The sequence below is a fragment of the Antechinus flavipes genome, chromosome 4 (assembly GCF_016432865.1).
Source record: "Antechinus flavipes isolate AdamAnt ecotype Samford, QLD, Australia chromosome 4, AdamAnt_v2, whole genome shotgun sequence".
Classification (NCBI taxonomy): Eukaryota; Metazoa; Chordata; class Mammalia; order Dasyuromorphia; family Dasyuridae; genus Antechinus; species Antechinus flavipes.
In genome coordinates, this window is record NC_067401.1 from 94,850,009 (window position 1) to 94,872,356 (window position 22,348).

Here is a 22,348-nt window from a genome sequence, read left to right on the forward strand (position 1 = left end):
CCGTAGATTTCCCCTCCCCCCCCCAAAAAAAAAAAACAAAATGAAAAAGCAAGTTTAAAAAAGAGTATGCTTTAACCTTTATTCAAACACAATCAGTTCTTTCTCTGGGTATGGAGAACATATTTCATCATAAATCCTTCAGAGTAGTCTTGGATCATTGTACTGTTGAAAACAGCAAAATCATTCACAGTTGCATCCCATAACATCGCTATTACTTTGTACACAGCACATTTTACTGTGCTTGAGTTCATGGACAGCTTTCCAGTTTTCCTGAGTGTATCCTGCTCATCATTACTAATAGAATATTCCATCATAATCACATACCACAATTTATTCAGCCATTTCCCAATGGACACTTCTTCCAACTGCCATAAGAATGAAAAAATTTTTATGAATTACAAGTATCATCCTCACCTGTTGGAATGAAAATAGATAGATCTTATTAAGTCCCTTATCATATCCCTTTCCTGATTACCTTCTTATGCTTCTCCTAAGTCTTATATTTGAAAATCAAATTTTCTATTCAACTCTGATCTTTTCATCATGAATGCTTGCAAGTCATTTATTTCATTGAATATCTACCATTCTCATGAAGGATTATACTCAGTTTTGCTAGGTGAGTGATCCTTTTTCTTTCGATTTCTATTTTACCCTATGATTCTAGAATATCAGGACCATTTTCCTTGATAATTTCTTGAAAGATGATCATGGTTTTCAGGTAGACTAATAATTTTTAAAATTATTTTTCCTGGATCTACTTTCCAGATCAGTTGTTTTTCCAATGAGATATTTCTCATTGTTTTCTAATTTTTTTATTCTTTTGATTTTGTTTTATTGTTTCTTGATTTCTCATAGTCATCAGCTTCCGTTTGCTCAATTGTACTTTTCTAGGAATTATTTTCCTCAGTGAGCTTTTGAATCTCCTTTTCCCATTTGGCCATTTCTGCTTTTAAAGGCATTCTTCTCCTTATTAGCATTTTGTATTTCTTTTTGCACCATTCTCAATTTTCTTCCCAATTTGTCCTCTATCTCTCTTACTTGATTTTCAAATCCCTTTCACCATTCTCAGTTTTCTTCCCAATTTGTCTTCTATCTCTCTAACTTGATTTTCTTTCTTTTTTTTTTTTTAATTTTTATTTTATTTAATAATAACTTTATATTCACAGAATCCATGCCAGGGTAATTTTTTTACAACATTATCCCTTGCACTCGTTTCTGTTCCAATTTTTCCCCTCCCTCCCTCCACCCCCTCCCCTAGATGGCAAGCAGTCCTATATATGTAGATATGTTGCAGTATATCCTAGATACAATGTATGTTTGCAGAACCAAACAGTTCTCTTGTTGCACAGGGAGAATTGGATTCTCTTACTTGATTTTCAAATCCCTTTTGACCTCTCCATGGCCTGAGAACAATTCTTATTTTTCTTGGAGGCTTTGGATTTAGGAGCTTTGATTTTATTATCTTCTTCTGAGTTTTTTGATCTTCCTTGTCACTATAGTAAATTTCTATTGCCAGAATCTTTTTCTGTTGTCTGCTCATTTTCCTAACTTTTTAGAGATCCTGACTACAAGTACTCTTTTCTGCCCTAGAATGCAAAGTGTCCCTGCTGCATTTTGGCTGTAAGTTCTAGTAAGTTTTTAAAGCAACAGAGTCCTTCCTCAGCGCTAGTAAAGAGACGTCCTGTGAGCTGAGGCTTCTGGGAAGCTATTACTGCCACTGTACCCATACCCATTTCTGTTTTACTGGTTTCCTAAGGTCCTCTCACCCTACTGACAAATTTTCCTGCTGACCTTCCTAGTAGTCTTTGGTGCTCTAGGTCCAGAAACCATCAGTACTGCTGCTGAGTCAGAGGTCTAAGGTCCAATATTGATTTGCTGGGGCTGGGGCTGGGGCTGCACTCTCTGGCTTGTACCAGGAGGATGTGCTAGATTCCCAATCTGGTGCCACAGATTTTTCCTCTGACCTTCTAAGTTGGCTTCAGTTGGAAAATATTCCACTCTGTTTTTTTTTTTTTTTTGGTGTCTGTGTGTGTGTGTGTGTGTGTGTGTGTTCTGATGCTCTAAAATTTGTTTAGAGTCATTATTTAAAGGAATTTGGAGTGGTTTGGGGGAAGAGCTCAGCTCCCTGCCTATACTTCACCATCTTGGCTTTGCCTACTATTAAATTGCTTTTTAACCAAAGTATAAGACTCATAAAAATTCCTAATAAATTTTATTTTGTGGAAGGAGTGTAGCATATTAAAAAGAAGGCTGGGCTTAGAGTCAAGATCTGCTTTCAAATATCACCTTGAATACTTGTTATGTTGCCCTGGGCATATATATGAAACAGCTTCCTAGATTTATCTTCTAAGCCATGCATGAAATTGGGTCTGCATTTGAGGAGGGAATTCCTATATCAGAATTAACCTACAGGGCATGATATCCATAGACCAGGTAAGATTTAATTGGAGTCATAAATATTTGGATATACTTCCTTGATAAGTATATTTGATAGAAATTTTTGTTCTATATGAACTAATAGTTTTGATATATTTATTCTTCAGTGGATATTTTTTGCATTTGGCCAATTATATTTTTTAAGGAATTGTCTTCTGTTTTCAAGATGTTGACTTTCTCTTGTATACTTTTCATTTCCTTTCCCTTTTTTCTTCCACATCTCTTATATGCTTTTTTAAGTCTTTTTTGAGTCCTTCCAAGAAGTCTCTTTGAGCTTGAGACCAATTCATATTACTGAGAAATTTCCTGTGAACATTTTTTCCTCATCTCAATTGGTGTTTTGATCTTACCCATCATTGTAGTCGCTTTCTATAGTCAAGATTCTTTTCTGTTTCTTGCTCATTTTTCTTTCCTTTTGGTGTTGCCTTTTTTTTTTTTTTACTTTTATGTCAATCTCTACTCCTGGGACAAAGAGGGCACTTTCCCAAGCTTCCAATACAGCTCTGAACCTTCGCTTTGAACCCAGGGGCCCCTTGTGTTTGTAGGGAGGAGCTTTCAGAAATAGTCTTGTTTCCAAGAATTTACCTTCTGAGCTGGGACTGGAAGCTGACCCACTGATTTGTTCTGTTACAAAACCAGGACTGAGGGTCTTAGTTGCTGATCTGCTGTGATTAAGACCTTGTCACTGGCTTTCCCAGACTTTTTACCCCAGGGAGACTGACCTTTCTTGAAGTCCTCCCACTCTTGAGCTGGAGGGTGGTTTCATCCCATCATTCTATTCAGAGGTTTGGTTTCATGTGCTTTTTTTCTGGATATACTTTTGATATCTATGTTTCACAATATAGTTTTCTGTGCTGTCTGTGGATCTCTTTTATCTATGTTCTTGTTGCTCTAATATTCTTTTCTGACTTCAATTTCTCTGCTATGCAAATTATTTCTAAATCTTTATCTGTAGCTCTAATGCCTAACCCCTCTCCCAAGTTCCAGACCAATTCATGCACCTAGAGGTCCCAATAATACTTCAAAATCATCATACCCAACACTGAGATCCTTTCCCCTAAATATTCTTTTTGACTTAATAATTCTTTATGTGGTACCATTGTTCACCAGGTTTCCCATGTTCTTAAACTTTGGTGTTATCTGCACTGGATAAAGTATATTTATGTCACTTTTTAAAAATATGAAATGTTTGCTAATTTTCTTCAGCATTTTCTTTGTGTTGTTGTTTTTTTAATAATAAGTTGATAGACCTGAGATAGACAGTCAGCAATGCTGTTGATCAAATTTTGGCAAATGTCACCATTCCCCAAAGCCACCTATCTCCTCAGCCCTCCACTCCCATCTGCCCATTGCATGATTGTTAAGGTAAAACTATGCCAATTACAAACTGCTTGATCTTTTTTGTATTTGCAAATAACTGGATGCTTCCAGATTAATAATTCAAATAGTAGCTTAACAATCTATAGAATGTTATTGTGCTTTAAGAAACAATGAATATGAGAAATTTAGAGTAATGTAGAAAGATTCATAAGAACAGATGCTAAGCAAAGAAAGCAAAACCAGGAGAATAACATATATAATTATATAAATGAAAATAACCCTAAACTTAGATTAATTTTAGTGACCAATATTGATCCTGGAAAATATATGATGAACCATTATTCCTTTTTTCTGGACAGACAAGTCCTTTCCTTCTCCACTCCTCCCCAACTATTTGCCCCTTCCCACTCAGCTGGGGATCTTGTTTTATGCTTCACTGAGAAAACAGAACCCACTCACCAGGAACTTCCTCTTTTTTCCTCATTTACATATTGCAAACCTTTGGCATCTTTCCCTATGTTCTCTTTTATCCTGGTCTTTGATTAAGAGATGGCCCATCTCCTCAAGGAGATCAATCCTTTTACTTGCAGGAAATACATTTCTTAGGCATTTGCAATTCCTCTCAAATCTAGCTTCTGATCTTATCCATCAGTAGAAACTGTACTCTCTAAGGATAACAGTGATCTCATAACTGTCAAATCTGATGACCTTTTGTCAGGTTTCATTCTTCTTATCCTCTGAAGCGTGGTGTCCCTTATGGCACAGACTGAGTCTTCTTTAGTCTGAAAAGTTCATATTTAGGGAAGTGTCAGGGTTGGGTTACCAAAGTTATGGGCTGCTTAGCAGAGAGCCTGGAGGCAGGACATGAAAGGCCAAGGGAGCCGCAGTTCAGCAAGCAGCCAAAGAAGTTGATTTAAGACCATACAGAAATTTCTGAGAGAGAATGAGAAAGGTCTGAGGTTAACAATCTAAGCCCCTATATCACATGGCGATTTTTTTGTTTGGGTATGTGGGACAAGCATCTTTCAGAACTCCCTCAAATGAGCTTGGGCTGGATTTCTTGTTGCCAACACTAGCATTACCTATGTAAAAACCAGCCATCTCACGAACCCTCATGGGTGTTTCTTGTAATTTTGTAAAATTGAGAATAGATGAGCAGACAGCCATTCTATATGAACCATAAATATGAAAACTAAACCTAGAAATACAGAGTTTAGTCCTGTAAACAAGGGGGAAGGGGACTGAATGTATAATTTCATTGCTATCAGGCACCTCTCAGGTGAGGTAATTTCCTCTGCCAACATCCATCAGCACTTCCTCTTCAACTTACAGTCTTGAGAGTTGTCCAGAACACTAAGGGGTTAGGTGATTTGTTCAGGATCCCACAGTTAGTTTGTGGCATAAATAAGTCCTGAATCCAGGTTTTTCTGGCTCTGAAGCCATCTCTTTAATCCATGACATCACCTTGCTTCTCGGTATTATGAAAAAAAATTCAAAATTCATCAGACACATTTAGTTACATGACGATTGTTATAGTAACATATGACAATTAAACAAAATGGATGACAATTCCCACCCAAGGTTTTTGTATGCTCCTATACAGGTAAACCAAGTTTTCGCAATGTTTCTTTTTGCTCTTTTAGTTCACTCAGCTCTGTAAGCAATATTGATATTGAGGTTTTTTTGATACCTCTATATAGCTTCTTCATCATCATCATCACATATGTTTATACTTATTAAAAGGCCCTGTATCAACTCTTTAAGAATCAGTACTTTTTAAGCATCTCCCAGAATAGATATTTCATGTACCATCTTGTTTTCATCTTGTTGCCATCTCCCAACTCAGCTCTCTCCCCTTGTCACATCTACTATCATATAAAAGGGGTCACAGAAAATCACAGTAGTAGAAGGGGACTTCAAGGCCATTTTATCCAACCTGTCTTTTGCAATTTCTCTGTTAATATCATCCAATGTCTACTTATCAGTCTGCAAAGAGGCAGGACCACCTATCTCTCTGGGTATTTCTTAGTAGCCCATCTGGTTAGTGGCCTGCCTGTTCTTGGCAATATTCTCATTTATAGTTGAAACTAAACTACCTCATCTTCATATCTACAGATCCATAGTCAACTAGTAGATATTAATCATGCTTGATATATTATCAACCAAGGGAACTGTTAGGAGCTTGCCTACTTAGCTATCCCCAGCATTATTATAATTAACAGCTTGTGCCAAATTATCTTTTAGCTGTTTGGAATGGAGTGGAGAATGAGGGAGAGAGACCTAATAATACCTTTCACCTTTTTGGTTCCAGCCAGAATACAGAGTACCAAAGAGTCACATTGATTGGCTCAAGGAGGTGACAGTCTCTTGTGAACAGCACAGTACTCTTTTGATTTAAAAATTTTCATTCGGAAAATACATACAGCTTCACTGACCTTCAGATCTGCCAGTGCTTGAAATGCATAAAACATGACATTGTTCCCAGCTCTCAAGAGGTCAAGACTGAGTAGAAAATGGGGTTAATAGCATGTGATCAGACTGGAAATAAACTTGATCAGAGCTTAGACACAGACATAGACTTCTGGGGCAGTTAAGTGGTATAGTGGATAGAATAGGTGGTCTGAAGTCAGGAATATTTTTCTTCATGAGTTTAAACCTGTCCTCAGACACTAGCATGACACTGAGTAAATAATTTAACCCTGTTTGCCTCAGCTTTGCTTCACCTATAAAATGAGTTGGGAAGAAAATGGCAAACTACTCCAGTATCTTTGCCAAGAAAATGCCAAATGGAGTGATGAAGAGCTGCACACTAATGAACAACAAGCCCACGTAAGCCCTGGGCATCCTTATCTCAGCTTCCACTCTTACAGATGAATCAGTCCCCCAGAACTAACTAGATAACCAACACAGATTCATAAAGCTATCTCTGAGTGTTAAAGTATCTCTTTTCTAAAGCTATTAGCTGAAACCCCCAGTGATGGGCTTTTCCTAATCCTCCAAGATTATCAGTTGTGGATCATCTCATCAGCTTTAATTTGTAGAAAGTAGCTCTTTTAAGTAGCATAATAAAAGTATTGGTTCAAAACTGAGCATTTCAATTGGGCAAGGAGTTTATTGTGTAATCTATTGTGAATGTAATACATTCAATATTTGGTAATACATTTCTAACTTCCTTTTAGGAATGTTTGTGTGTCTTGTCTATTTAGAGGGGATTTGTGTGTGTGTCATTTGAACTTCTTCCAGTTTGAACTTCTGATATCATTAATGTAGGAAAATCCTTAGGAAGAAATACCCTTTACCAAATGCAGGTAGGCAATTATAACATCTAATAGTGTTAAAGTGTTGTTGAAACAGTGAAAAGTTGAGTGACCTGCCCATGTATATCTCATAGGAGGGATGATAGCTCAGGTTCTGAGTTTATGAGTCCAGAGCTCTCTACTGCTCTATGCTTTTATTCTTGGCTATTATCAATTTAAAGATGTCATTTTGATGGGTGTTTATATTATTAAACTAGGAGAGTTCCCAAGAATCCATGTTTTGAATAACCTTTCTATCTACCAATTATATCATTACCAGTGTTGGAAAGACTCCTAGGGAAACTGTTGTTTGTTGTTCAGTCGTTCAATCATGTCCAACTTTTTGTAACCCCACAGACCAAAGCACATGAAGCCCTTTTATCTTCTACTATCTCCCAAAGCTTATATTCATTGCTTTCTATCTCAACCTCTGTCATATCCTTCTCCTACCATCTTTAATCTTTCCCAATATCAGTGTCTTTTTCAGTGAGATCCTTCTTTCATTATGTGACCATAATACTTAAGCTTCTATATTTGTCTTTCCAGTGAATAGTCTGATTCTTTAACTATTGACAGATTTAATCTCCTTGCTGTTCAAAAGTCTTCTCTAGTACAATTTTAAAGGATTGGTTCTGCAGCTCTCAACTATCCTTATAATCCAACTCTCACAATCACACATTATTACTAGGAAAAAAATATAACTTTGACTATATGGATCTTTGTTAGCGATGTGAAGGTCTCTGCTTTTTAATATGCTTTCAGATTTGCCATAACGTTCCTTCCGAGAAGCATTATTTAATTTCATGACTGCAGTCAACATCTGCAGTGATCTTTCAGCCCAAGAATATAGAAGCCGATGTTTCCATTTCTTCTTCCTCTATTTTCTATGAAGTGATGGAACTAGTTGCTATTATTTTTTTTATTGTTATTGTTAATATTAAGCTTCAAACTAGCTTTTATACTCTCATACTCATCAAGAAGCTTCTTAATTCTTTTTCACTTTCTGCTATCAGAGTGGTATCATCTGCATATCTGAGATTATTCATATTTTTCCTGGCAACTTTAATTCTGGCTTTTGATTCATTCTGATTGATGTCCTGTACATGTAAGTTAAATAAATAAGGTAACAATATGCAGACCTGTTGTACTGCTTTTCCAATCTTAAATCAATCAGTTGGTTCTATGTTCAATTTTAACTATTGCTTCTAGGAAAACAGTATTGACTTTTAAAACAGATAGTCTGATTCTACTTTTGGCCAAATCTGTTAGAAATGTTTTCCTTACACACATTTAAAATATTGTTCTCATCTCTGGAATCAAGGGCATGAAAGCCCTTCATATTCTTGAAGACTACTCTCATGTTCCCTCAAATCTTTTCTTCTTTAAACAAAATAAGCACCGTCAGACATTCTTACATATGATAATCTTATAGCTATTTGCCTTAGTTGCCTTTGATTAACAATTTGTAGATTCCTGACAAGCCCAGGTACAAACACAAACTGCCTCAACTTAGAATCCAATTACACTAAGACTTTATCTAATTTATCCAATTACCAACCCTTTTTCTTCTCTTTTTTCTGTTTAATTTATTTACTTTCTTGGTCATGTATTTTTTCAAGGTCCTTGTAAGGGTTGGGGTGAGAATCAGGCTTAGTTGTGGACACAGGTAAAGGAAGAAAGAAGATTGTACATGAATTGTGAATCCTTGATCTGGTGATCATTTTGTAGAAGATTGGAGATCTTCTACAATGAGGCAATGAGGACAGGAAGACAGAATTCTATCCAGCAAGGAAAGATTGGCACCTGAAAAAAAGTTGGTGATTCAAGAATACACATTCTTTTATTCCTCAGCAGCTATAAGAAATGAATTTCCAGCAGCTACAGTAAGGTATGACTAGCTAATCTTCAGGAGAACAAGAAATCCTTCTGGGCTCCTGTAGCTCCCCAAAAGACAAAATGCTCCCCAAAGACAAAGTTAATATTTGGAAATGGAATTTATTAAGCAGGTATAGTAAAGACAGTTGTTACAGAAGTATTTCTCCAAACTGGGGACATCCTCTCCCTTTGTAAAAGATTCCTAGAGAGTGGGCTCAAACTTAGAAAGCACCTATAGCCAAGGAATAAACTCACAGCTTCTGGTCACTTTCTTTTTTTTTTAATGAAAAAAGTTTTTATGAAATTTCCCTTACATGTAACTCTCTGCTATGCTCCATGATCAATGAACTTATCAAGCCCTAAAATCATTCTATTTATTATTTATGCAGGTAGTTCTCTATTATGTCTTTTTCATATGATAAGCTCTGATAACCAAAGAAATTCTGGTTAAGTATTAAGTATAACTTGTTTCTGCCTGAGGTGAAGATAAAAACAGTTGAATTGCAACATAATTTTTAAAAAGAGAGAAAGTAACTTCTGATGGAGCAATAAATGTGGTACAGTAAGTTCTAAGATAAAAATTAAAGACCAAAAGGAACCAAGTGCCCATATTGTTCCTTCTGACAGGCAAACTTTTTCAGGATTAATTTTCTAATCCTAAATAATATAGGTTTACACTATAATTCACAAATAAGTTATAAATAATTATAATCTAAATTTGGTAATTACATCATGCCACTGCAATCTATAATTATAACTCACAGTAGGGGAAGGCAAAACATCCAGAAATTACTTCAATGATACTTTTATTTTGAATTTATTTAATTAAAAAATGAACTAACTACTAATATGGAATACTACATTATTCACATTTATAGGTATAACAATGCCACCTTTTTCTTATATGAATATTTGCTAAAAGGACATGAGAAAGACAATAGCTTGCATATTTTACTGAAATAACTTGAGAGAAAAATCAAAGCCCTTCATATAAAAATTCTTGGAGGACTTGAGAGAGAATTCCTTAAAGAGATAGGCACTGACTGATTGCAGAGATGATAATAATACAATTTCCCTCTCACCCCCAAGCAGCTAATCTAAAAATGGCATTTTTCAGGATTTCAAGATTATTGCTAAGAACATTTGAATTAAATTATTTGGAGACCAGAGGAAAATTATATAACAGCTATTTATGTCATGATTTCTCATTTATTTGTATGTGGCATAAATGTAGATTTGAGATCACAAAGAAGTGGATTACTGAAGAAAGACAAAAATCTAAGTTAGACTGGTCATTATTCAGGAGGAAACTCTGATTTGAAATATTAGAAACCAAATTGAAAGAGTAGAGTCAGTAGTGAAAGTAAGTAAAGGAGAAAGGTCAGAAAAGCTAACCAGAGAATATGTTTACAGAAGCCAAGATATCAGAAAACAAAACACAGAACACAAAATGTGTGGAACTTAGAAACTAGTTGAAATAAGACCAGCTGACTACAGTTTCTGCATTTGATGAAGGAAGCTTATATGATTGGAGGAAAGTTACACTATTTAAAAGACCTGATCAGGGGAAAGGATAGTTCTTGGGTGAAGAGCTTGCTGGGAAAAAAAACATCTTTGTTCTCCATAGACCTTCAGCTTCAGAAAAAGGGGAACTTCTATACATTTGTGTATTTTGTCCTTTACTGTCCTCTATTTCTAGAGGAAAAAAACTCTCCTCTTCACACATAGAAGGCAGATAAGAGTAGTTTTACAAATCTCAGATAAAAAGGGATCTGCTTTTCTTTGAAAGAGTATAATGTTATTTTAATGTCCAGCTGTAGGAGCAGACCTGGGAAACTTAAGTCCCAGACTTAAGATTGCTGACTAGTTGAAAAGCTTAACATTCTTCAGAGGTCTGAGAGTAGCAAAGAATTGATTTATCTAGTAAAAGAGAGTAGTTCAGAAGCATTTTCATCCAGCAGGAGAGCAGAAAGGCTCAGAAAAACAGTCTTTACCCAAGAGGAGACAGATCTTATTGACTACTCCCTAAAAAAGACCATAGACATTCACATCTGCAATCCAGTGAATTGCCTTTAGACATACGGGTTTCCCTACTCATTTTCTATAAATCTATGCCCACTTCCATGCCTCTTCCTCCTTTCTCCGGTGAATATTTTGTTCATTTAAAAACATGACTTAAGATTTATGTATGGAATGTAAAGTTTTAATTATTCTTGTTTTTATCTTCCATTTAATAGATGTATTATGATGGTTATTTTTGCTCTTGTATTTAGTAAATGTTTCATGGTTAAAGCTATTAATGGTGCATTAATGAATGAATGAGAACTACTAGTTATTAAGTGCTACTATTTGTCAAGCACTATCCTAAGCATTAGGATATAAATTTTAAAAAGTCCCTACTCTCAGAAAGCTGACCAAAAATATATCCCCTACCTGCCAAGGTGTCTAAAATTCATATCTCTTGTGAAGGACTTTATGGGAAATTGTGAATTTTAACTGGGTTGTAGATACTTTTTTTTACATGAATGAAATACAGCATTAGGTAGCTAACATAACAGATTTGTTTCTCTAATTAATTTGCTAAAACTCATTGCCCCTGAGATAAATAAGGGTGCTATAAGAATGGGACACAGAAGTAAGTTTTGATGTGTGTGGGAGGAGGGAGGGCCATGGGGAAAGAAAAGAAATATGGGGCTTCCATGAAGTATCCTTAGCAGCTAATGGTATAACATCTTTTGTCATAGTTTATGAGCCAATCTTTTGCCAACTCTCAACCTCTTATCAATTATCTGGAAATTGGTTTTCTGGTGCTAAGCCATCAGCCTATTAAAAACTGTGTTTCCAAATAGGTCAATTTCTTCTGTGGTCAGGACAGTTTGGATGTCCATGGTGAAATCCTGATATTCCTGATTATACTCAAGATGAGAATGTTCATCCTAATTCAGAAGTCACATGCAACAATACAACTAAAATCAAAAGCTTGCTGTTATTCTTGCCTCTTGGATATAGCTGTCCCATACTAAGATAGCTTAAAAACTATTAGATACTGGGTAATGGAGAGGAAAGGATGACAGAGGATAAAAAAGGATAGAGATATCCTATCTTCCAACTCAGTTGCTCAAGTAATAATATTAACAATAATGTTAGTAGCTGACTGGTAATTATCAAAAGAAATACTGGCTAAGAAATAGAGTGGTGGATCAATGGAATAGATAAGGTACACAATATATTATAGTAAATGACCATAGTAATCCAGCGTTGATAAATCCACAGATTTATTTGATTCATTTGATAAAAACTTCCAGGAAACTGGAAACTGAATGTGGGGGAGGTCATAAAATGATGATATATTATCAGTAAATGTTTGATTTGTATACCTATTTTATAGACATATATATAGGTTGTGCAAAAATTTCTTGGGCAAAAAGGGGTTGCAAGTGGAAAAAGTTTAAGAAGCCCACAAAGATAGGTCAAAGTGGGTACATGAATTATAATAAAAAAGGTGATACATAAGCAAATTAGGAGAGCATGGAATAGTTTACCTGTCAATTTTATGGATAAGGGAAGACTACAGGAGCAAAAAAGATATAAAATTATAAAATATAAAATGAATAATTTTGATTAAAGTTTAATTACATAAAGAAGACAGAAAAACAGACAGACACACACACAAACACACACACACACACACACACACACACACACACACACACACACACAAAAAACAAACCATACAACCAAAATTAGAATTAAAGCAGAAAACTGGGAATTTTTTTTTTACCATAAGCATCCCTGAAAAAGGCCTCATTTCTCAAATTTATAAAAAACTGACTCAAATTTGTAAGAATGCAAGTTATTCCTCAATTGATAAATAAATATAAATAGGCAATTTTCAGACAAAGAAATCAAAGCTTCCTATGGTCATATAAAAAAATGCTCTCATTCACTATTGATTAGAGAAATGCAAATTAAAACAATTCTGAGGTACTACTCCATGAATATCAAATTGGCTAATATAACAAAAAAGGGAAAATAATAAATGTTGGAGAAGATGCAGGGAAAACTGGAGCACTAATGCATTGTTGATGGAGTTATGAACTGAATTATTCTGGAAAGCAATTTGGAACTATGTTCAAAGGTCAATCAAATTGTGCATACCCTTTGATCAAGCAATACCACTGCTAGGTCTGTATACCAAAAAGAATTTTTTTTAAAGGAGAAGAACCTATTTGTATAAATATATTTATAGTAGCTTTTTTGTGGTGGCTAAGAATAGGAAATTGAGGGGATGCATATTAACTGGGGGAATGGCTGAACAAGTTTTGGTATATGATTGTGATGGAATAGTATTGTGCTATAAGAAATAACAAGTAAGCTGATTTCTGAGAAACTTGGAAAGACTTACATGAACTCATAAAATGAAGTGAGCAGAACCAGAAGAACATTGTACATACTAATACCAATATTGTACAATGAAGAATTGTAAATGATTTAGCTATTCTCAGCAATACAATAATCTAAGACAATCCCAAAGGACTCATGATGAAAAATGCTATCTGCCTCCAGAGAAAGAACTAATGTTCTTTCTAGCATATTATTCTAGCATACTATTTTTCTTTTCCTTCCTTCCTTCTTTTTTTCCCCCTTTTTTTTTTTTTTTAGTTTTCTTGCACAAAATGACTAATATGGAAATGTTTTACATGATTGTACATGTATAACTTATATTAGATTGCTTACCATCCCAGAAAGGGAGGATGGGAAGAAGAGAGGGATAGATTTTTTTTTAAGTGTTAAAATTGTTTTTTACATGTAATTGGGGGAAATGTTATTAAAATATTAATAACTGACAATAACATAATAATAATAGCTGATTGTTTAGCTACACCTTAAGTTGTATGAAGCAATTTCAAGTTATTTCACTGGATCCTCACAATAGCCTACAGATATTAGTACTACAAATAGTACTACAAATATTATTAGCTCCGTTTCACAGATAAGGAAACTGCCTCATAGAAGTTAAGTAAATATGATATACATTTATTTAGTTGGCAAACTTTGGGGCTTTAAAATTGGCTCAAGACTTCTTTAGCTATTATAATGGTTTAGATAATACAAACTAAATTTGTTTGACTAAACATAAATTAAGAAGGTATAAATATGCTAAGGTATGGAGTAGGGCAATTATTAAGTTTGTTATAAGAATCCTTTAACAGAATAGTTTCCATTTTCCCCTTCCTTCATATGACAGTGTGTGCTTTAGGAAAGTGGAGAATGGGGAAACCAAAGAGGGGAAAAGGTAAGATAAAAAAAGCAAATTAAACTGGAGGAAGAGATTTGTAGTCACTCAAAAGAGTAAATTGGACTAAAGTAGCTAAAAGTACTAACACTACCTATAATATCTTCTAAAGCCTACATGAACATAGTAGGTACATACATGAACATAGTCATTCACATATACTGATTGTAGTTGAAGTTATGAGTAATTGAAGACAGAAAAGCATCTGAGGAATGAGCCTTGGAATGATTCTCAGTTAAGAAATTTGGAGGAGTAAAAGGAGAAAACAAGTGAGTCAGAGAAGGGAGGTGGAAAGCCATAAAAGTAAAGTATCAGAGAAACCAAAGAAAGAGTGTAGTTGATCAACAACGTCAAAAGAAGTAGAAGAGATGCAAATTAAGGGGGAAAAGTCCTGTCTTTAGACCATAGGTCATTGTTAACCTTTCCATATGTTTTTGTAGAATGATAGAAACAAATAAAACTATAGGTTTAAATTGGAAGGAACAGCATTATCAAATAAAGTAATTGTTCAATGTAGGGCTGAAGTAATTTTCATGTGAATTCATTGAAGCAGCCAGATAGTTCAATGGTTATAGCACCTAGAGTTAGAAAGATCTGAATTCAAAAGAAACCTCACTTGCGATCTGTATGACTCTGGCTATATCTGCTTCAATTATAAAATAGGGATATTCATAGCACCTATCTACCAGGGATATTTTGAGAATCAAGTGATACCTTGGTAAAATATATCTGTGCTTAGCACAGTGCCTGGCACATAGTAGGCGTTAACTTTTATTTTCTTCTTTCAATACACTAGAGAACATACCGTGTTTCCCCGATAAGACCTATCCCGAAAATAAGCCCTCCCCTTACTGTGTAAGATTCCTCTAAAAGAAGCCCTCTGGTGTTTTTCTGTCCAAAAAATTAATAACACAGGTCGTATTATCGGGGAAACACGGTATGAAGATGCTTTTAGTTTCTGAGATTCTCAAGATGATTGACACTTATGGCCTTACAGAAGAGAAGATCATAGTCATGTTGAAGAAAAAAAGTACAAGTAATACTTCGGAGTCATGGACCACAACTTCAACCACAACATTTATTAAGCACCTATCGTGTGCCTGGAGCCATTCAAAGCACTGGAGGACAAAAATAAAAATAAAAACAAAAACAAAGAGGGTGCTCGATTTCACGGAGTTCATGTTTTAATGGAGGCACATAGAGGTCCCCATAACAAACAGCAAAGTGAGAGTAAAGCCTGGACTCCGTTTTACACGCCTGGCTACGAACAGTTTTCGTTTTCCAGGTCAAGAATGGCAACGTGAAACATAGTGGGGCTTATTGGGGGGTGGGGGCGGTTAACCGGAGGACTAAGGAGCTCTTAGGGAGATCCTGGGATCAGCTGGAGGAAGGGGTGGATTCTGAGGCTTTGAGCTGATAATCTAAGAGAGGCTTCCCTTTGTTTTGTTTTGTTTGGGAAAACACCAGGGCCAAATTCAGAAACCAGGGATGCTGGGGACTCCAGGGAGAGTGTATACGTGACACCAAACAGAGTAGCCGCCTTTCGAATCCACCTTCCACAAAGGGTTAGATCGCTAGGATGATTCAATGGGCGGAGTGGCGCAAAAAGTGTAGTTTCCATCCCTGAGGTTTCTCACGTAACATCAAGAAAGCCTTCCACCACCCATGTGGCCACCTCCTCTTGTTTTGGAGGTTCGCGTGGTCCTCCCTGATAGGCCGTGGCCGGGTCTCACGCTCCCGCCGACCATAGAGTTCCCACCCATTCTGTAGTTCCCGGGCTCTTTCCGCGAGTCCTTCCGGCTCCAAGCCTGAGGCTCCTTTAGAGACTGTAATAACCTACAAGTCCCACAATACTTCGCGCACACGGGCGGGGAGCGGCCGGGAAGAGCACGGAAAGGCAGGGGGCGGGGCCCCGTTGCGGGAGGGGAGGGGAACAGAGGGGAGTAGGGCTCGGCTCCGCCGCCAGTGGGCGGCTAGTGAGAGTTGCTTCCAGACTCCTGACAGGTGTCGCGGGCACGTTGACCACCGAGAGAGGGGCTCTTCCGCCGGGCTTCTCGGGCTAGTCGTCGTTCCTCGTCGTTCTGCGCCTTGGTGGCGCGGGCGGGCCGAAGCGCGTCCCTTCCTCCCCCCCGGCCCCGGCCGCGGCGAGGAAGAAGGAAGGAGGCGAGAGCAGCATGAGCCGCGCTGGCCGCCGCCGTAGCCGGGCCGGGGCAGCAGTCGTAGTGCAGCTGTGGGTGACCCTGAGCTGCCTGAGCACCGTCGCCGAGGCCCAGGTACTCGGAGATGGGGGCGGTGGGAGGACGAGCCGGAGACCCCAGTCGAGGAGGTTATTCCCGTCTCGAAGCCGAGCTCCTGAATCAGCTCTTTTATTGAGCGCTTACTGTTTGCGAGGATGGCGACATCCCCGGGGAAAGAGGGGAGGGTGAATGGCGACCAAAGGAGGAGGAAGAGGATGAGTTACTAGGAGGGCTTTTTTTTGAAAGGAGGAGGGGTAGAAAGGGAGATGAAGAGACAGTATCTTTCCCTTCCCGTTGCTCCCCCCATCCACAGCGCCCCCTTCTCCCTCTATCTCCATCCCTCTGCCCCCAGGGGAGATGGTGACAGCGAGAGACACGAAAGCGGAGGGCTTCTCTTTCTCCAACTTTCTCCCTCCACAGGGTCGTAGGCTCTGGACTTGAGCCCCCTTTTCTCGAGTCCAGTTGGTTAGTTTACCCCCTGGAGTTAGGAAGTGGCTTCTTGCCCCCAGCTCAGCACTGGCTCCCACGCTTTGCCGTGGTGTCCACGCAGCAAAGCCAAGCCCCCGGCGGGGGGCCGGTTCAGTCCTGTGGTGGGTCAGCATCGGGAAACAGAGGTCTGAGGCGGTCTGGCCAGGCTAGCCTGAGGCTCCTGAGGGTCTCCCCAGCTGTTCAGGAGTATCAAAGAAGTTCTTTATGTGGAAATTCCTAATATTGACTATGTAAGTCCTGTTTTTAGTGCCCTTGAGCTTGGTGACCCATTGCTCCAAAGAGATGTTTACTACTTTTTTATCATTTGAGTAGCTATTGAATGGGCTGCCACTTTGATTTCCTGGACTTTGGGGTTTTTTTAATTTGTTGTTGTTATATTTTTTGCACCTGCTGCAAAAGTAGTGAAGCTGCTAAGAGGGGAAAAAAACCCAAGGTGTCCCAGATGGTCCTGTAATGAAGGGAGATGTAGTGGTAGCAATTAAAGCACATTGCCACCTGAAAATGGAACACAACTGCAAGGTTGTGAGTGTAAACATGTGCTTTTGACATTATTCAGAGGTTTTCATAAGGCTTGTAGAAAGGTCTGTTTATGAGGCTTGTAGGAAGGTCTACTTATGATTGCCAGGCTGCCCATAAAATAATATCTAGTATTTACATAACATATTGATGTTTTCTTTATTCAATTTCATTCCTGACTACAGTTTTTTAAATAAATGTCTGAAATTGGTTGGAAAGCTTTTGCTTACCTTTTTAGTTGTAACATTTTTATTATTTAGATAATGAAATTATATTTATTGTTAGATTTTATAAGCTTTTCTTCAGCTGATATCACCTTTTCTTCATTATGCCGTTAATGTAGGATGAAAAATATAATTTTGCAATACAAATTACATTCGACAGTTTGATTTCTCAGTTTATATTTTTATTTATTTACGATATTTTTCCTAATGGGAACATTGTGTATTAAGAATTACTTTTCTATTTCTGTTCTTTTAAAAAAATTTTTTTCCAATAATAAATATAGAGAATATTTTGGCTTTCCAATACAGGTATCAATCCAGAAGCATTAGATTATGACTTTTCACATATCCCTGTTTATTATAAAAACATAAAATTTGTAAATTTCAGTATGTGTTTTATGTCTAAACTGTTAAGGCAGCGGTTAAAAGAGGTATGTGGGTGGATTGAAGTGTAAAATATTTGAAAATTAGTCCATTAAAGCAGAGAAAAAGTTTTCAAAAATTTAAAATATTTCTTTATACAGCCCCAAATTTGAAAATTTGAAAAATCAGTTTTTTCTTTCTCTTCATTGCATTGATTAAGTGACAGGAAAGAATGTATGTTTTTTGTTGTTTTTTTTTAAAATGTCATTTGCCATGAGCCAAAGGTATGAACTATTTCATGGAATTCGATACATAAATTTGAATGCTTCCTTTTGCAGTAAGAGGTAAAATTTATTTCCCATTGTATTATAAATTTCAACATACTCTTTTCTATTTTGTTTCCCTTGATTATAAATTAAATGCAAAAGTATTTGAAGCAGTACACAGCAGCCTCTTCAGAAGCTACTGTGAGTACAATAAAACTGTTAATCTTTATGTAAAAAAGAAAATTGAATGTTCCATTCTGTCAGACTGGGATGAATTAGGTATACTATAAATCTCTCATAGAGACACTGAGTATCTTTGAAATCTTGCATTGACAAATTAAATTTAAAATCTTTCATTTGTATATATGTGTATATGCCTATGTGTAAACCCTTAAGTTTTCTATTTTACTCAGAAGGCTAAAGAAAAGCAATAACAATTTTGTACCTATCTAAATAATTTAAGAATAAAAAAACTTTCCCTAAAGAATTCTTTTCTTTCTTTAGGTCATGGAATCCCTTAAAAGTCATTATTATACAGTACTTAAAAAAAAAAAAAAATCTGAGGGAATTAGGACAACTTCAGGTTAGGGTGGGTTGGGAGTGTCTTCATGGCCCTGGGGACAATTATCCTACTGATGTTGAGCATTAAATAGCATTTTACTTTAGTTTTAATATTCCTGCAGTATTAGAACCTCATTAAAGTCTCTTCTTTAGGAAAGTGCTGTCTGGATGTTGTACTAAGCTCCTTACAAATGTTAATGCAATTGATCCTCATAACCATCTGTAATATATCACAGTTGGGGAAACTGAAGCAAATAGGTCCAGCTTCTTAATCTATGAGTTGTGACTCAATATGGGATCATGTACTGAATGTAAGGTTCACAAAATTATGATTTATTATCAGTAAATGTTTGATTTGTATACCAGTTTTATCTATATATTTGGGGTTACATAAAAATTTCTCAGTGAAAATGAGTTTTGAGTGGAGAAAAGTTTGAAGTCCTGTGCTATACCACGTAACTGCTAAGCTCACCAGGTTTGGTTATGGTACAAGGAAAAATTCACCAGTGTAAGTGGTCCTGACAAAAATGCAGTTTTTTACCTTTTGTCAGCTACATATTGGAATACATGACAACATTTTCAGGAATAAACTGATAGATTTAGAAATCAGATTGTGAAGTTAAATGAGTTTGATATATGTGACCTACAAGTTTGTTTTATGAAATAGGAATTTCCTGGATTGAAACTTTGGCAGTTGCAATAACTTTAGTGCATTTTGATATTCATTTATATTTGCACTGATTTCCATATTATAGTTTACCTAGCAATAAACTTAAAAAGATTGTTTTCCAAAAATTTGTTTATCATCAAAAACTATGACTTACTTTTTTTTTTTTTTTAAATAAAGACAATAGATAAATGATGGTTAGGTTCTTAGGTCTTTAGTTCATGATGTAACTAAAGTAAAACTGGTAAAAAGCCTCGAACCTGAACTTTGAATCTTGAGTTCAGAACTTTGAGTTGGGAAATGGGTTTGAAAACTGCTGGGGAATAGCAAAGGAAACTCTTAACTTTTTAACTCTGTAGTTGTAGGCTAAAGGGTTTCCAGCATCTTCCCCTGGGAATGGGTTTCTGTGGCAGAGGGCAACTGCAGATGCTTTACTGGGAGTGGGCTTTGATAGCAGACGTCATCCAGGATAGAGCTTAGTAATTTTAAGACATATTAGGTATTGGAACTCCAGTTAAATAGAAATATTTTCCATTTTCAAAGCCTTTTGTTTTCCTGGATTTCTATTTTTATTTCTACCACTTTTTTGGATGGGATAGATGGAATAGTTTTTTGATTTATGATTTCATTGGTATACAGAATTCCTTTTATGAAGAAAATGAGAAAAACTCTTTGCTACTTCCTTTCAGCAATCTTCTGCAACTTTATATTTTACAGGATTATCCAGGGTATTGAGAGGCTATAAGGGACTTTCCTAAAAGCCAGTATATGTCAGAGGCTGGACTTGAGCCTAGAGCCTTCCTGTCTCTGGCTAACTTTCTTGCTACTGTGTTGTTACTTATCTCAACCTAGTAAAATTTTGTGTATTCTTTGAGATCCAGTTCAAATGTAGTCCTCTTTACAGAGTTCCTCTTTCCTTAATTCTTGCACTGTTTCCATTTTTGTGTTAGTAATTTGTGCATGTAGTTTATCTCCCAATTGGATTATCAGGCCCTTGAGAATCATATTTTAAATGTATCTTTGTATCATTTAGCATATAGTATATATGAATAAATGAGTAAACAGTATGTTCTAGTCTTTGATACAATTAGAATATTGGAACTGGAAGATTCCTTTGAGAAGTTTTGAGAATATTTCTAGTTTGCTTTTCTTTACCAGATTTTCTTTAAAAATTATATAGATATATGTTATGAATGTTATAGGATATAATTGTTCTATTAAGAAATGATCAGCAGGATGATTTCACAGAAGCCTGTAGACACTTAGAGGAACTGATGCTAAGTGAAATGAGCAGAACCAGGAGCTCATTGTACACCACAAAATCAAGATTATATGATGATCATAGTATTTTCACTTCTTTTGATGCTACTTGTTTGAACTTTATTTTCTATCTCATTTTTTTCCTGATTTTTCTTGTGCAGCAAGATGATTGTATAAATATATATATCTATATTGGATTTACTTATATTTTTATCACATTTAACATATATTGGATTGCTTGACTTTTCTTTTAGTAAAGTAGTAAATTTTAGTAAAATAGATAGAAAATAGTTAATATTTCATTATCCAAGGGAGTATAATTGTTTTGACATTTAGCATCCTATTTATTAAGGCAACTACCTGACATGTAAAGTTGACTTGCAGTTTATTTTGAAACAAAATGTATCATCTTATGTCACTAGCCATAATACCTCAGCAAACGTTTCCATCAAGTACTTATTTATTATGTGACAATTTTCAAAGATTATGATTTCTAATTTACATGAGTTGATGTTCAGTGAAGTGAGCAGAATCAGGAGAACACTACACAAGAATCACATAGTAACAGCAAGATTGAGTGATGATCAGCCATGGTTGAATGAGCTTTTGTCAGCAATAGAATGATCCAAAATAATTCCAATAGATTTGGGATGGAAAATACCATCTGCATCCAGAGAAAGAACTTTGAAGATTTTGGATTGAAGTATACTTTTTCATCTTTTTGTTGTTGTTGTGTGGTTTTATTTTTTTATTTTGATTTTTCTTTCACAGTATAGCTATTATGGAAATATGTTTAAAATGATTGTAGATGTGTAACCTTGTAAAAGATTGCTTGTTGTCTTGGAGAGGGAAGAAAGGGAGGAAGAAAGAAATTTGGAATTCAATCTTACAAAAGTGAATGTTGAAAACTATATCTGAAATTGGAAGAAATAAAATACTAATGAATGATGAAAGGGAATTAAAAATTTTTAAAAGGTTATGTTTTCCTCTTCTATTTTTATCAGAAATACTCAGGAAAAGGAGACGTAAGGGTCGGGACTTTGTTCATATATCTTATCATTCTGTGACTGTTACTACCAAGTTTCTTTCAAGAAGCATCTAATGCCCATTCTTTGTTCAACAGGCCTTAAATTATCCTAGCTCTTCACAATATTTAATACTCTGTGTGTGTGTGTGTGTGTGTGTGTGTGTGTGTATATGTGTGTGTGTGTACACATACACATATATATACGTAGGATAATCAAAAAAAAGCTTTAACTTTTGTAGTTGTTGAAACCTTGAACTTCAAATAATGAATGTTAAAATTTTTTTCATGACATGAAATTGTGTTTCAAATGTGCTTACTTTATTTTAATAACTGCTTATAGTGAATATTTATTTTATTTTTTTTTTAAGCTCTCTGGAGTCCTAGATGATTGCTTGTGTGATATAGAAAGCATTGATAATTTCAACACCTATAAGATATTTCCTAAAATACAGAAATTGCTAGAACGGGACTACTTTCGTTATTATAAGGTAAGATTGATTAGAAAAACTCATAAA

The 22,348-nt window shown here is 36.0% G+C and overlaps 1 protein-coding gene across 1 annotated transcript in view; it reads left to right on the forward strand.

The window, feature by feature from the left end:
- Nucleotides 1-16,150: 16,150 nt before the first annotated feature.
- ERO1B (endoplasmic reticulum oxidoreductase 1 beta) overlaps nucleotides 16,151-22,348 on the forward strand; it is a 59,370-nt gene continuing 53,172 nt past the window's right edge. The window contains exons 1-2 of the mRNA XM_051993552.1: nucleotides 16,151-16,496; nucleotides 22,202-22,321. Coding sequence (XP_051849512.1) covers nucleotides 16,398-16,496; nucleotides 22,202-22,321 — 219 coding nt within the window. The 5' untranslated portion in view covers nucleotides 16,151-16,397. The remainder of the gene's footprint in view (nucleotides 16,497-22,201; nucleotides 22,322-22,348) is intronic.